At 38.4% G+C, this 14,444-nt stretch overlaps 1 protein-coding gene across 1 annotated transcript in view; it reads left to right on the top strand.

Moving 5' to 3' along the window:
- LOC127618006 (collagen alpha-1(XIX) chain-like) overlaps nucleotides 1-13,558 on the top strand; it is a 53,745-nt gene extending 40,187 nt beyond the window's left edge. The window contains exons 27-32 of the mRNA XM_052090214.1: nucleotides 236-280; nucleotides 2,368-2,520; nucleotides 5,492-5,558; nucleotides 8,075-8,218; nucleotides 11,549-11,626; nucleotides 13,230-13,558. Of these exons, the coding sequence (XP_051946174.1) occupies nucleotides 236-280; nucleotides 2,368-2,520; nucleotides 5,492-5,558; nucleotides 8,075-8,218; nucleotides 11,549-11,626; nucleotides 13,230-13,348 (606 nt within the window). The 3' untranslated portion in view covers nucleotides 13,349-13,558. The remainder of the gene's footprint in view (nucleotides 1-235; nucleotides 281-2,367; nucleotides 2,521-5,491; nucleotides 5,559-8,074; nucleotides 8,219-11,548; nucleotides 11,627-13,229) is intronic.
- The last annotated feature ends 886 nt before the right edge of the window (nucleotides 13,559-14,444 follow it).

Here is a 14,444-nt window from a genome sequence, read left to right as displayed (position 1 = left end):
AATGGCAAGTCTCTACTATAATGGAAATACTAACATCTATGTGTGTTTGTGGTGAGACCCAGTGCTAGCCAAAATAAAAGAGAGGATTTGGAGTGTCAGTGGTGTGGATGAGGCTTTTAGCTCAAGGGTCAATCTCATTCCTAACCTTTAATTATTTGTCTCGGCTCTTGCTGTGACACCTATACCTTTGTGCTTTTTCTTCACTTCTTACATTTTTCTCTGTCTGTTTTTACAGGGAGCCACAGGCAGACCTGGGGACAGAGGTACCAAAGGAGAACGAGTAAGACTGTGATTTCATTTTGATGGAAAATCACTTTTCAGTTCATTTCAGTTAATTTATTCAAAAATACACAACTTCTGTGACAATGAAAATGATTATTAATATTATATATAATATTATATTAATATTAATTTTGATAGTTTTGCTGAATTAAGTAAAAAATGTCTAGGTGATAAATAACCAGAGATTGTAATGAAGAAAAAAAAGGCTTAAATACTTGAATAAAAACGTTAAGTAGTTTGACAGTTTGATTAAAAGAATAAAAAGCATAATGGTATGTCCTCAGGAAGTGGGGTGGGGGGGTTGAGACCATCAATCCATGCATCTTATCACGTGGCTTGTTGAGCATGTTACCCAGGAGACCTAGTGCGTGTGGAGGCTACACGCTATTCTCCATGGCAACTCACCACATGCCCCAGCAAGAGCGAACCACATTATAGCGACCACGAGGAGGTTAATCTAATGTGACTCTACCCACCCTAGCAACCAGGCCAGTTGGTTGCTTAGGAAGCCTGACTGAAATCACTCAGCATGCCCTGGATTCGAACTTGCGACTCTAGGTGTGGTTTTCAGCATCTTTACTTGCTGAGCTACCCAGGCCCCCTGTCCCTAGGAAAACTTAATGATATTCATGTGTCATGGTGCTATCTCTCTGTCAGTCTGGGATTTGGTCTGACAGGACCGTGGCATTATTCGCCATGACTGTCTTTATGTGAGCACGCGGTCTCTGTTTTATTCTCTGCCGCACGCTCTTCTGTCTGTTGTGTTTCATGTCTGTAGTATGTTGTCTGGTTGCTGACTTCCTGTCTAGTTTGGTTCTGGTCTGTGTCGGGACACGGACATTCATATACTCACGCGTCCCGGGCGCACGTTACACTCGCTTTGTGTTGTGCGCCCGGGTCGCAAGCTGTCTTCATGTTTGTGCTTATGTTCGGTCACTTCGGTAAGGTGTCGGGTGTGTGTGTGGCCAGACTCTCACATGAGTGTCTTCTTATGAGAACACACAGCTTTTTTATTGCTTCTGTATCGCCGCATGCTTCTCTGTCTTACGTCACACCCCGCCTCCTTGTTTGCTCATTGTTTCATTCGTCTCACCTGCCCTGAATTAACCCGCTTGATATCTCTCCCTATTTTAGTTTCCTCTTGTTTGCTATCCAGTGACAGTTCGTCTTGTTATCTTGTGTTCTAGTCAGTCCTGTGTATGTTCTTCCGCGTTCCAGTCATCCCGTTCACCTTCCTGGTTCCAGTGTGGTCTGCTTGGTCCTGTTCCTCATTTTCCCTCTGCCCAATTCCCTGGATTACATTTGTCTCCTGGGTTGTTTATGTTCTCCCCAAAACTCCTGACATCATGATTTAAACATTTATAATATTTGTTTTAACTTTTTACCTTGAAAAATGTGTTTTCAAACCAGAGTACGCTCACATGTATTCAAGGTGTAAGGAAATTATTTTATTGCTTGATCATTTCACCACTTGTCAATAAGTAAGTCAATACTAAGTCAATAAGAAATAGTATTAATCTTTTTAAAAGAAAAACATATTAAACCAGCATGAATAGAAAGATTGCAAAGACCTTGGCACATGCCTATCATCTTGGAAATGTGTATTTGTCATTGAACCATAGACATTTGCCAGAAATTATGATCAACATCAAGTCCATAATGCTCCTCATTTTAACAAACAAAAGTCACATTCCACAGTATTTTATATGTACTGTATGTTCAAGGAAAAGATGTCACAGCTTGTTGTTTCTCATTTGTAATTAATGTAAACGTAAATACACTTTTTCCAGTGTAATGGCTACATGGTTAGCTTTTATAATCACATCACACCCCTCATTTAACACTTCTCCTCCAGTGTCAACAATCAAAATAAAACATACTTTAAATATTCAAATGTATTACTCTATTAAGGACCACAAATCATCATGTTGCAGATTCAAGCAGTAGTTTTGATTATTCCCATGGTGAATTGTGTGTAATATAGCCCAGGGCTGTTATCAGTTATGGTGGAGGAGGCAGCTCTCAATAGCTAGCTTGTATACCTTGTGTTGTGATATTATTTATATTCTGCTTTTGCCTCTATAGGGAGATCTGGGGATTACAGGAGAAAGAGGAGTCCAGGGAGAGAGAGGGAGACCTGGAGATAAAGGGCCTGTTGGTCCACAGGGATCCCCCGGAGAGAAAGGAGAACCAGGACCACCTGGGTCTTTAACGTCACCAGGGACAGTGAATCTGTTGGTATGAACAACTGTTATGAATGTTACAGAGTAGTATCTACAAAATCAGTTTTGAAAGGCTTCTTAGTAAATGCTAACACTTAGGTAAAAGTTGATCATCTAATACAGTTTACAACTTGAATTATCACCCGTCTTGAGTGATTTGATCACAAGTGGTCATCCTGGATAGATTGCTTTTTACACTTATTATTATGCATATTAAATGTGTCTTGAGGGGAGGGTCTCTAATTTTACTTTACATCAGTGCATCACTGTATGTTAACATTGTTCAATTAATTCACGAACAACATGTAAAGCATGGGACTATGAGTTGACTAGCTTATATTTCAGTCTTTAAAGTGCATGGAAGTGAAAGAGAACGATTTGTTTGCTTAAAAGATGCACTTACAACTGAAACACCTAGTTGGTGGCCATCTTTGCAGAGAAAATCTGTTGGTTTGGGAGAGTGATTTGAGATAAGAATGAACTTTAAAAAAGGAGAGTAAGAGAAATAAAGTGTTTAGTAGTTTATTTTTAAAGGAGATTGTGAGAAGAAACGATTTCAAACAACTCCAGTTGGCTTTTATGAGTGCTACGTCTCCCATTGGATTAATGTTGACCTTGAGTGAACGGCGAGCCAGCAGATTCACTTGATATCAGAAAACATTATCACCCTGTGCAATTCAGCTTTTCATCCAGATTGCAACATGATTTTGACAGATACGGATAAACATGCTCTTTTGGATCAGAAGTAAAACTACAGATGTAGTGAGTATTTTTTATTTTGTTCCACTGGACTTTAAAGGACTATGATTTTTATACAAAATCAAGGATTATTTGTTGTTCTTTTTTTCTGTCCATTTCTAAAAGACCTCTTTGAACATTGGGGTGAGGGGTATTTTTCCATAATTGACCCCATATATATTTGATTCCATATTTTAAAAATATTCAACAAATTAATGTTTACCAATTTTAGTTTTTCTATTATATTCTGGTACTAGACCAAAATGACACTTACCACCACGTCTCGTCAAAAATCAAGTATGGCGCTACTGTGAATAAGATTTATTATCAAAATGTAAATATCATTATTATTATTATTGTTTACATGTTACTGTGGAAATGAAAATGTATGTGCTAATCAATATTATGCCACAAATGCTGTCAATTGAGCTTAACTTGAACCCGGAACATTCCTTTGAGTGCACATTATCTGTGGCAACACCTGCGATAAAAAGGCTATTCAGGACTGGTAACATCTGTACGTAATGTAAATGTTGGAGGGGTCGAGGAGGCTGATCGTACCACCTTTAGTGAGCCGCTAGCACCCCCCCTTTACATGGCGCCCTATGCATTGCATACCTTGCATAAATGGTTTTTGCGCCTCTGCTCACAGCGACTGCAGACTTCTGTGCAGGCAGAGCACATCTGTAACCTCAATAAAGATCCATTTGCTGACTAGCTGCCAATCTGCACCAACCTCCTGGCCCCTTGCCCAGATCCATAACTGCTGGGTCAAACCACCCTTTTCATAAGGCAACCGGCATTGATTGCCTTGTTGTGCATAACACACATGCATGAACACTCCAGAATAAATAATCAGTAGCTCTGCATCACATTAATTACATGAGTTCCCGAACCCATCAGCCTCTGAAAAGCATGGTCTGAAGCTCTGGGCTGCGGCAAGACACCCGCTGCGTTGCCTCTGTCCAACGCCTCTCACTCCCAATCGAACACACTCACAACCATGTCACTCAGGAGGGGCCATTAGGAGTGCATTGTGTTTTTGTTTGTGTGTGTTTGTGCGTAGCGGGTGTGGGAGGAAATGGTATCACCATGAGCTTGATGTAATACTCCTACATAAACCACACACACACACACACTCATGAAATCACAAATTAATACTCTTGTATGGGTAATACTATGTTTTTTATGTGAATATGAGTAATATTTGGGAGATAATTTGGCTTTACTGTTATATTTTTTAGGATTGTGTGGGTGTGTGCTGCTTCAACAGGCGGTTATGTTGTGGCTGTCACATACACTTATAAACACAGACACACAGACACTATACAGAAAGAAATTTTATAGCCCATCTTGTTTGAAAAGCTTCACTTCTCCTCCAGTCATGCAAGCTTTTGGGGCCGTTCACAAGGAACACATTTTTGTTACTGTCTGTGCTGTTTTATAATTGTTCATATATGTTGAGGAACAAAGCACATGACCACCACATTTTTAATAACTGACACCTGCATTCTGTTCCATTCGTTGTGTGGCATCTAGCTTTTTTAAACACAAGAATACATTTGTCTCTACAGCCATATAGGGTGCTTTCACATTACTCGCATCAAAGATGCCCAGCACATTGAAATCTATAGAGCAAAGCATAATGTTGCGTAGGTAGAGGCCGTTCACACAATATGCGTTCTTGTGTTGAACACAGCTAGATGGAGCTCAATGGAATGGGCAAATCACTATAACATTGGTGCTTAGAAAGCTGAATAACTTTTAAAACATAGCGCTCATGGTGCGAGATGTTGAATGATCAGGAGACGTGGTGCAATGGGCAAAGACATCCGTCTGACGCATGTGTACATAATCTAAAGTGATTAAAAACAGCCCAGATGGAATGCAGGGACACTTCCTGTTCAAGCAACCCCTTTGAGTTCACCCTGAGGCAAAGCATCGCAGAGGTCTCTGAGCTCTTGATAGAACGGCCTTGAACTGTGATAGGTTTATTTTTTTGGAGATGTTCTTCAAAATTCAGGCCTCTTGTGCAGAGCAGTGACTGTGAACGGCACGATGCTTTCAGGAGACATGGTGATTATGCAATAACGTGTCATCCATCGCTTTATCTCGAAGAACTCCACCGTTTCTCACCATGAATAAAACATAAAGCACTGCCATTTTGTTGCTGCACTTTTTTTAATCTGCAAATCATGTTGTGCTGATGTTTATTTTCTCTCTTTTCTGCCTTTGTTCTTTTTCCGCAGAGTGATACAGCTGCCTTGGAGGAAATTAAAACATTCATTCGAAATGAAGTATTGCGTGTGTTTGAAGGTACATCTGCCGCCACTGAGGCATCTTTTTTGTGGTCTCCACTGGTAGCTTTGTGGTTTTAGCTTTCAGCTCAGTGTGTATGTGTGCGAAAGGCACTTTATAAGACATTTTAAAGACATTTGTCAACATTAACAGTGTTGTAAAAGCAGTCTATACCTGAGGGCACAAAAGGACAAGATCAGTGTCTTTCAAGTGCTGTGGCTTGTGAGTGATTACCACTGAAAATCATTTCGATTCATCCTTCTGATTTTTAAAGCCAACATGTTTGTTGTAGTGCACTTACTGTTTAATGGAAGTACATGGGGAAAGACTTTACACCAGGATAAACAGTTTTTAAAGTGTAGCCACAAGACTTAAACAATATACAAAATGAAACTACACTATGAATATGAAACCTTTTTACCTTTTACCTATTTCTTCCTGATCTTACCCTTTACTTTTAACTCAATGTAGTCAGGTTGACGTAGTAATATTAAGGGAATAGTTCACCCAAAAAAGAAAATTCTCCCATCATTTACTCACCCTCATGCCATCCCAGATGTGTATGAATTTATTTCTTCTGCAGAACACAAATTAAGATTTTTAGAAGACTCTATCATCTATGTAGGTCCATGCAATGCAACTGAATGGTGGCCAGAATGTTGAGGGTCCAAATACCACATAAAGGCATCATAAGTGCTCTGCGCGTACGTCAAGCACTAAGAAGTTTAATTGAGCTTGAAATCATGAATACTTCAGAACACATTGATTAAACCACTGGAGTTGTATGGATTACTTTTATGATGATATTTATGTGATATTTGGACCCTCATTGTACTGTCCACACTTCACTTGCATTATGAGGACCTACAGAGCTGAAATATTCTTCTAAAAAATTGTATTTGTGTTCTGCGGAGGAAAAAATGTCAGACACATCTGAGATGGATTGAGGGTGAGTAAATGATGAGAGAATTTTCATTTTTGGGTGAACTATAACTTGACTTGAATAAAACTAGTTAAATTAGATGTTACTAAATTGAGAATTTTTTTAGGTTATGTGAGCAAACGTTTTTAAAGTGTTTGATTAAAAAAAAGAAAATAATGAACCTGTTTGTGCAAAGTTAAATCCAATCGTTCACCTCCTGTCATGACTATGTAAAGCCAGTTATCCCAGTAATTTTAGCATAATATGTGAAAGGGTACCAGAAAGGGAGTAAAAGAAGTCCCACTGCCAAAAAAAAGGATTTTACTGCTATAAAATACCAATTTTGTAACTTGGTATAAATAGCACTTTAACAAAAGAAAGAAAAAAACAACCTGCGCATTTCTGCTTTTAAACCCTGTGGACTACCTTGCCGCATAGACCATCCTTCTAAGTGAAATGCTGTTGACAGTTTTCACGATCAACACTGATTGCCCTTGGATTGTTTATTTGTTTTGTTTTTTTGGTGCATTCTCCATATTGCCAGCAGCATATCACCCTGCAGATCTTGCCTAGTTACCTGCTGAAGCTAAGCAGGGTTGAGCCTGGCTAGTACCTGGATGGGAGACCTCCTGGGGAAATCTATGGTTGCTGCTTGAAGAGGTATTAGGAAGGCTGTGTTGGTCCTAAAGCTCCAGTAAAGTGTTGGGGTTGCTTTACTGTGAGAACACACGTCTTTCAGATGAGACATTAAACTGATGTCCTGACTGTCTGTGGTCATTAAAAATCCCATGACAATTTTTGTGAAGAGCGTGGGCGTAATCCCTGTGTCCTGGTCAGATTTGCCCATTGGCCCTTATCCATTATGGCTTCCCAATAATTCTCTATACATAAGAATTGGCTACATCACTGTACTCTCCTCTCTAGGAGATTGAGGAGATTCCCCCAATGCTATATAAAGTGCTTTGAAAAGTGCTATATAAATGTATGGAATTATAAGAAGCAATGTTAAAACTACCGAAACGAGCGATCTAGATGGAGAACGACAACCATTTTAAGTGTTAGTTTGAGTAAAAGTTAGTTCAGGCTCAATTTGTGTAGTTGTTGGCTGTCATGTCTCAAAGTAGTTAATGATGTCAACGTAATCTATCTGCGGGACATCACTTGAAGTCATCTTCCCAATTAGGTGAGGCACTGTGAAAACACGGTCATTGAAACTCTCAAAAGTATTGGCACTATAGAGCCTCATGTTATTTAATTTGGCCATTTTTACAAATGTAATAGCCTAAACATCACATTATCTGCTAAAAATTGCAAGTGAAAACACAGTAGACTGGAAAATGAAAACGGGCATCTGTGATTAATCGTGGAACATTTTCGCATTCAGGAAAAAAGTGGGATGAGTCTAGTTATTTTCTGTGGTAATTGACATCTTTGATCGTAAATTGTTATGAACCGGAACTTTCCTTTAATGCACATAATCATGCCCATTTAGGACCCAAACATGCTATTATGACAATATTATAATATTGTATTTATTACATAGTGGTAATACCTATTGTACTCTGTGCTAAATTGATCCAGAATCATGTTTTTTTTTTCTTTTTTCTTTCAGAGAGGTTTTCAGAGAGTTACACTTTGATGCAGAAAACACCAGCAGCTATATTAGCAGCACAGGGTCGACAAGGCCCTCCGGGGCCACCAGGCAATGTTGGCTCCTCAGGACCCCCTGGAGTGCCAGGTCCTCCTGGCCCCCAAGGTAGGAGCCAAAACCATACAGACTAAAAATGTATGGACCTATTACTATGCTCCTACGGTGGTCTCAGCTAAAACAAAAGCTTGTGCAAGACAGTCATTTTTATTAATAAGACTTAAGAAAAGCTTAAACAAAACATGCGTTCCCAGTATTAAGCTATGTTTATGTGCTTGCATCTCAATAATTCCAGCTTTTTCTTCTAGTATTTTTATGATTATGTATATTTATTTGGCTTTGCTGCATCAGCTGCTCCTCAGATTGTTTCTCACTGTTGCACTGAACTGAGCAGGTTGAGATCCCATTGCTTTTATTGGGAAATTCAAGCTTTGAACTCCAAAATTCACCAGAATTTTGTGATGTCATGCTATTGTGATGTAATGAGTTCAGAAAGTGTAGGTAGAGATCTCAGTCTCTAGAGATGGATCCAATAGAATGTTGCTCAGAGGACTGGCAAGAGAATTGAGCAGGAAGGTAAGGTCTTTCCACCAAGCACCTTACTACAATGGCGGTTTATTGGAATTTGGATGGGAGGATTTCAAAGGATTCTTTCTAGTTACGTAAGAGGAGTAAGAAGGCAGATATAGCTGCATGACAAAGTGGCATATGGTGCCGAGAGCCAGGCGGGACATATGAAGATGGATCAAGAACTGACCCACACAAGCAGAATGTAATATCACCCTGGACAGACTTGTTAGAGCAAGACAGAAAAACAGAAGTGAGCAGATGGGGGGAAAAGGCTTGCAATATATCATTTCTGAATTAAGTCCTGAAAACAAAGGATAGTGGGAAAATAAGGAGATCTGCATCGTGCATCAAAGGCTGGCAAGTGTCTACTTCAGCCTTTCTTGTCAATAATGATTTGCAAGTTTTGTCCATTCTGGAGTTCCTGAGGACCTTAAACTTTTGTTGAACTATACAGTAATGCTTTTCATAATACAAGACTATTTAGTGTACTTTTGTACATTGATAATGTGTGCTTTCATTGAAATTGAACACATTCTTTGGGCTGTGCATATACAGATCTCCATATACAGATCTATATATATAGGAACCCTCCTGATAAATCAGAAATTCAGCCGTTTTAATTAATGAAATGTTGGCTTACGCCTCTATGTGAATAGAAGGAAGTTTGTGGATAATATATCCTCATTATGTCCTCGTCACCCTTCGCTGGAGACTGTCCTCCTTCGGAATCCTCAATTTCCGTGTTTCGTGCTAAAATTAATACTTTATGAAGAAAAATATCTCTGCCACCTTTGTACACATCTGAGTCACATTAATTCTTCTCGGGGTCAGTGTACTTGCGAGTTAAAAGAAATGCGAATCAGCAACGTTAACAATCATGTTGGTTTTTCTCTTGTGACCTGAAAGAGAAATTTATGCTCGAGAATGTTCACAACACTTCCACTCTAAATGCTGGAGTTTAATTTAAATAGCTTTTTCTCTTTTTCTATGTCAAATAATCTTCATGTGCCTTATCTCTTGGGTGCCATTTAGTTTTAATTATTTATTTATTTTTATTTCACATTCTGTATGTTCTTAAGCTGGTGAATTGATTTACTTTATTATGTTTTTTTGTTTTGTTTTGGGTTTTTTTTTTGTTTCATACTTTCTTAAAATGACTTGTGTACATGAACCATATATGCTGTAAATGGTTTATGCAATTTGAAAGTCATTCTGCATAATAATATCTAAAACTACTTATGCAACTGTTTTATGCAGCTCAAGTGTAATCTGTCATGCTTTTGTATAACACAATTTATTGGGGTAACATTTTATTTTTTAATCCCTTTGTAACATGATTTTTCATTCAAAGTTGTGTCCTCAGGAGACAAAATCCTTTAACATGGTTTTGTTAAAATGTATCTAATTCATTATTAAACTGTAACTAAATTATTTATTTTTTTCCTATGCTGTCTCTGCATGCCAAGAAGATACTGAATTATACTTATGATTACTGAGCTCTTATTATTTTATTATTAAAAAATAATTTTATTTCATGAAGAGTAATGTTCCAGAGTCTCAATAGGACATTTTTAAATTATTAAATTTACTGTTGGTAGATTTAAGCAAATCTGCAAATCATGTGGACATGCAAAGCCATTTGAAGATAAATTATTTGTAAATATGTGTGTATATATTTATCTGCGCTCATTTTTCATTCTCCACAAGGTTGTTTTTTTTCCCCTAGTATGAAAAAAGTATTTTAAATGTAAAATCTTGGCAAGAGGAACATTAGATGTATTTATGTTGCTGTAGGATGCATTTCGCAAGTATTGTATTGCAGCGCCCCCTGTCGCAGTTCTTTTGAACTGTACAGTAAGAACTCCCCCTCTAGCAGGGGGTCGTAATGCAGTGAATGTGAGCGGCCACAGGAAGCAAGGAAATGATGCCGCAGGTAGAGTGCTGTTCTTCCGTGGAATGCCGTTGCATTGAATGAATGCGTCTGAAGGTGCTGGATACAGTACATGTTAGTTATTGTGTAGTTAATTTAGTGTGTGCTTGTTTGAGTTGCTCATGTAAATTAGCACTTTGATTAGAGCAATTTTTACGGCGACGTTTTGCATTATCTTGCCTCTCTTGTCAAAATCAGGGGTATTTTCTCTTTTAATGTACTTTATACACCACGTGTGACGTGGTCTGCCTTAAAGAAAATCCTGCATTAAAATAATAATAATAATAAACAGCCCAAGATGGTTTGCAGGTCTTACATTATCTCCCAGTCTGGCCAGACTGGTCTGTTTGCTGGTTTTAGAGGGATTTCCGGCACTTGTTATTTGGTCAGGCTGGAAGACCAACTTAAACCAGAAAACTGTTTTAGGCAGTTTTTTTTTTTTTTTCTTCTACTGGGAACATGTTACTAATGCTTGCATATTTTAAAGTTAGTGTTCAGCATGCCTTTAGGAAAATGATCTTGCGATTGTGGTCTTACTGAGTGTGTGATAACAATACTAAAAGATCAGCATCAGCTGAGTTTTTGTTTGTTAGTGTGCCTGCCTGCGATTTGTGATATGCGATCCAGCTCTGTGGTGCTTCTTAAACACTTTTTAAAGTTTCTGATCAATGGATTTGTCATTACTTTTGAAGGGCTCTGAAAACACTCTAAATTAAGAATGGTCTGAGACCAGTTTTTGGCCCTTTTTTTTAAGGCTACGCTTTCTGGAAAAGCAGCGTCTAAATTTCACATAATCTAGATCTGAATCATTTGGTTAAGTAGATCACAGTCTACTGTTATGACACCCCATCCCACTTCTCTCTACACCTACTACCCCCTGCATTGGATGGGAATATAAAACAAATATGACATTTGGTGTTTTTATTTTCCCTTTGCAGGGTATCGAGGGCAGAAAGGGGAACGGGGTCAAATGGGACTGGGCATACCAGGAGCACTAGGCCCCACTGGCCCACCAGGTACAAAACTCTCCAGCACTGAGAAGGCACATAAAGGGGTATTCCAGGTTAAAAACTACTTAAAGAAACAGTTCACCCAAAACTGAAAATTCGGTCATCATTTACATAAATTCATGCCATCCCAGATATGTATGAATTTCTTTCTCTTGCAGAACACAAATGAAGATTTTTAGAAGAATATCTCAGATCTGTAGGTCCTCACAATACAAGTGTATGGTGACCAGAACTTTACATTTCCAAAAAGCACATAAAGCCAGCATAAAAGTAAACCATACGTTTCCAGTGGTCAAATATTTAACTTCAGAAGTGATATGATAGGTGTGTGTGAGAAAAAGTTCAAAATGTAAGTCCTTTTTTTTCACTATAAATTCTCCTCCTTTACCCAGTAGGTGGCGATTTGCATTCTTCATGCATATCGCCACATACTGGGTAAGGGAGGAGAATTTACAGTAAAAACAAAAGAAGAATATGGAAGTGAAAGTGGAGACAAAGTAAAAAGGACTTAAATATGATGTTTCTCACCCACACCTATTGTATTGCTTCTGAAGACATGGATTTAACCACTGGAGTAGTATGGGTTAATTTTATGCTGCCTTTATGTGCTTTTTGGACCTTAACCTTTCTTGCCACCATTCACTTGCTTGTGAGGACCTACAGAGCTGAGATATTCCTCAAAAATCGTTATTTGTGTTCTGCAGAAGAAAGAAAGTCATAGACATCTGGGACAGCCTCAGTGTGATTAAATGATGAGAGAATTTTCATTTTTGGGTGAACTATTACTTGAAGGTTTTTAGACTGCATCTGTTGCATACCACACTAAATAATTTTGACCCATCCCTCAGTTTGATAAAACAAACTAAATGAATGTATAGTAATGCCATTATATTGGAAGTCTTTTGGGTGATCGCACAGCATTAGAAAAATACATGACTCAGTTTTAAAATTCTAGCCATAACAATTAACTATAATACAGTATGTTTTAGCATGAGACTTATGTGAGTTGCTTACTAACCTTGTCTGTTTAAAATTTGTATCCAATCTTTCAACTCCTGTCACGAACATTCAAACACACTAAACCCAGTGGCTCTCGCATGATATGTATTTTTTCCACAAAGTGCTGTTTACATGGAGCAAACTCCACCTACAGAAATTGCATTGACAATGCAAAAACAGAAGTTCATCCACCTAGAAAAGTAGTCCCAGTTCAAAAGGATTTAGATAGATTCAAACTTAATAGCTCAAATAATAAAAAATTAATCAGGTTTAACATTTCTGCTTTTAAACTTTGGAATATCTTGCCCCCTAGACTTTCATTGTAAACCCATTACTTTAATGCATGTTTAATGTATACACATTTTAGAAGCGTCTCTAAATAGTGATGCTTCGCTTATTGCTGTTACTCATACAGCTAAGAAATTGAACGAACCCATAACCCTTAGGCTTGAAACATTCTTTACACAAGTACGCAAATGCATACACGAGAACTCAGCCAATGCATTGCCAATGTGCATTCTTGCCTTACTGTAGCGGTAACAAACCTCAGTTTAAAAACATTTCAGAAAATGCAATAATGCAGTTTGACCTTTACTTAATTTCTCTACAGGTTTACCTGGAATAGGCATCCAAGGGCCCTCAGGTCCCTTAGGGCCACAAGGTCCACAGGGCAGATGTAACCCCAGTGACTGCCTCCACCCTTACCCTCATGGCAGACGGGATGGGTAGGATCTCTGACACTTTCTGATTTAACCTGACAAGATCCTGGAAACTAATCAAAGTCACATGCACAAACTTTGGACTCAGCATAAAATACTATTAAAAGCAAGTGTGGTCATTCTGATAGAAGAGATACATCCAGCTTTGATTTGTTTTTTTTTTTTCAATCTTCTTCCATTATGTGTGTGGACGTTTTCAGTCCCTCCTGATATGCAGATTGCAAACAGGACACAGTATGTTTATCTTCTGCAATGTAGGTGGCAATACAGCTAAAGTTTGTGACATCATTCAGGTTTGTCTTTTATCTCTATTACTCATATTTGTGACCAAATGCATTCTGCATTTACTCCTTTCCCATATGTTGTGAGGTTGACATATGAAAGTTGAAATCACATAGTTACAATAATCAAAACGGTTAGTTTTATCTGGTGAGATGTAATCAAGATGAATAATAATAATTGTATTTACACTTAAGCTGATGTGAAGTTGTGAATTGTGATGTCACTGTGCAATCTAGAAGTAGAAAATTATATATATGTAAATAACATGTAAATAACATAACAAAATGTTTAAAGAAGTGTACTTTCCTGCTCTGCAGAAGTGACTTTGCTCGTAAAGGGAGTCAATTATTATTGTGTTTATCACCTCACATGTACTGTCAGTACATGTATATTGGATCGCTCATTGTAATTGACTGATCCATTCAGGTTTAAGGACATTGTTAGATGAAGTGGAAGCCCAGCTGTTTCTGGGACCCTTGACACAGCATGTTATGTAATAAATTCTACATATACAGTGTATACATTGTATATATATATATATATATATATATATATATATATGTGACGAGGAAGAGGGCGTGGCCAGGCCGTGAGGGTGCATGGCCGGCACTGAGTCATCTGATCATCTGGAGAGTGAGATAAAGGGGAGCAAGAGACGCCAGTTTGGGGGAGAAAGAGAGATGCACACAGCCGCTGTGTGTCTCTCTCTCGAACTGGCATCTCTCTCTCTCCCGAACCCTCAAGGCCCGGCCCGGCCACGCCCTCCTCCTCGTCACACTATATACTGTATATACAGTATGTACTGTATATATACATACATGTGC

Source organism: Xyrauchen texanus, chromosome 24 (genome assembly GCF_025860055.1).
Source record: "Xyrauchen texanus isolate HMW12.3.18 chromosome 24, RBS_HiC_50CHRs, whole genome shotgun sequence".
NCBI lineage: Eukaryota > Metazoa > Chordata > Actinopteri > Cypriniformes > Catostomidae > Xyrauchen > Xyrauchen texanus.
The sequence above is the reverse complement of the archived record's forward strand: the minus strand, read 5'-3'. Positions and strand labels throughout refer to the sequence as shown.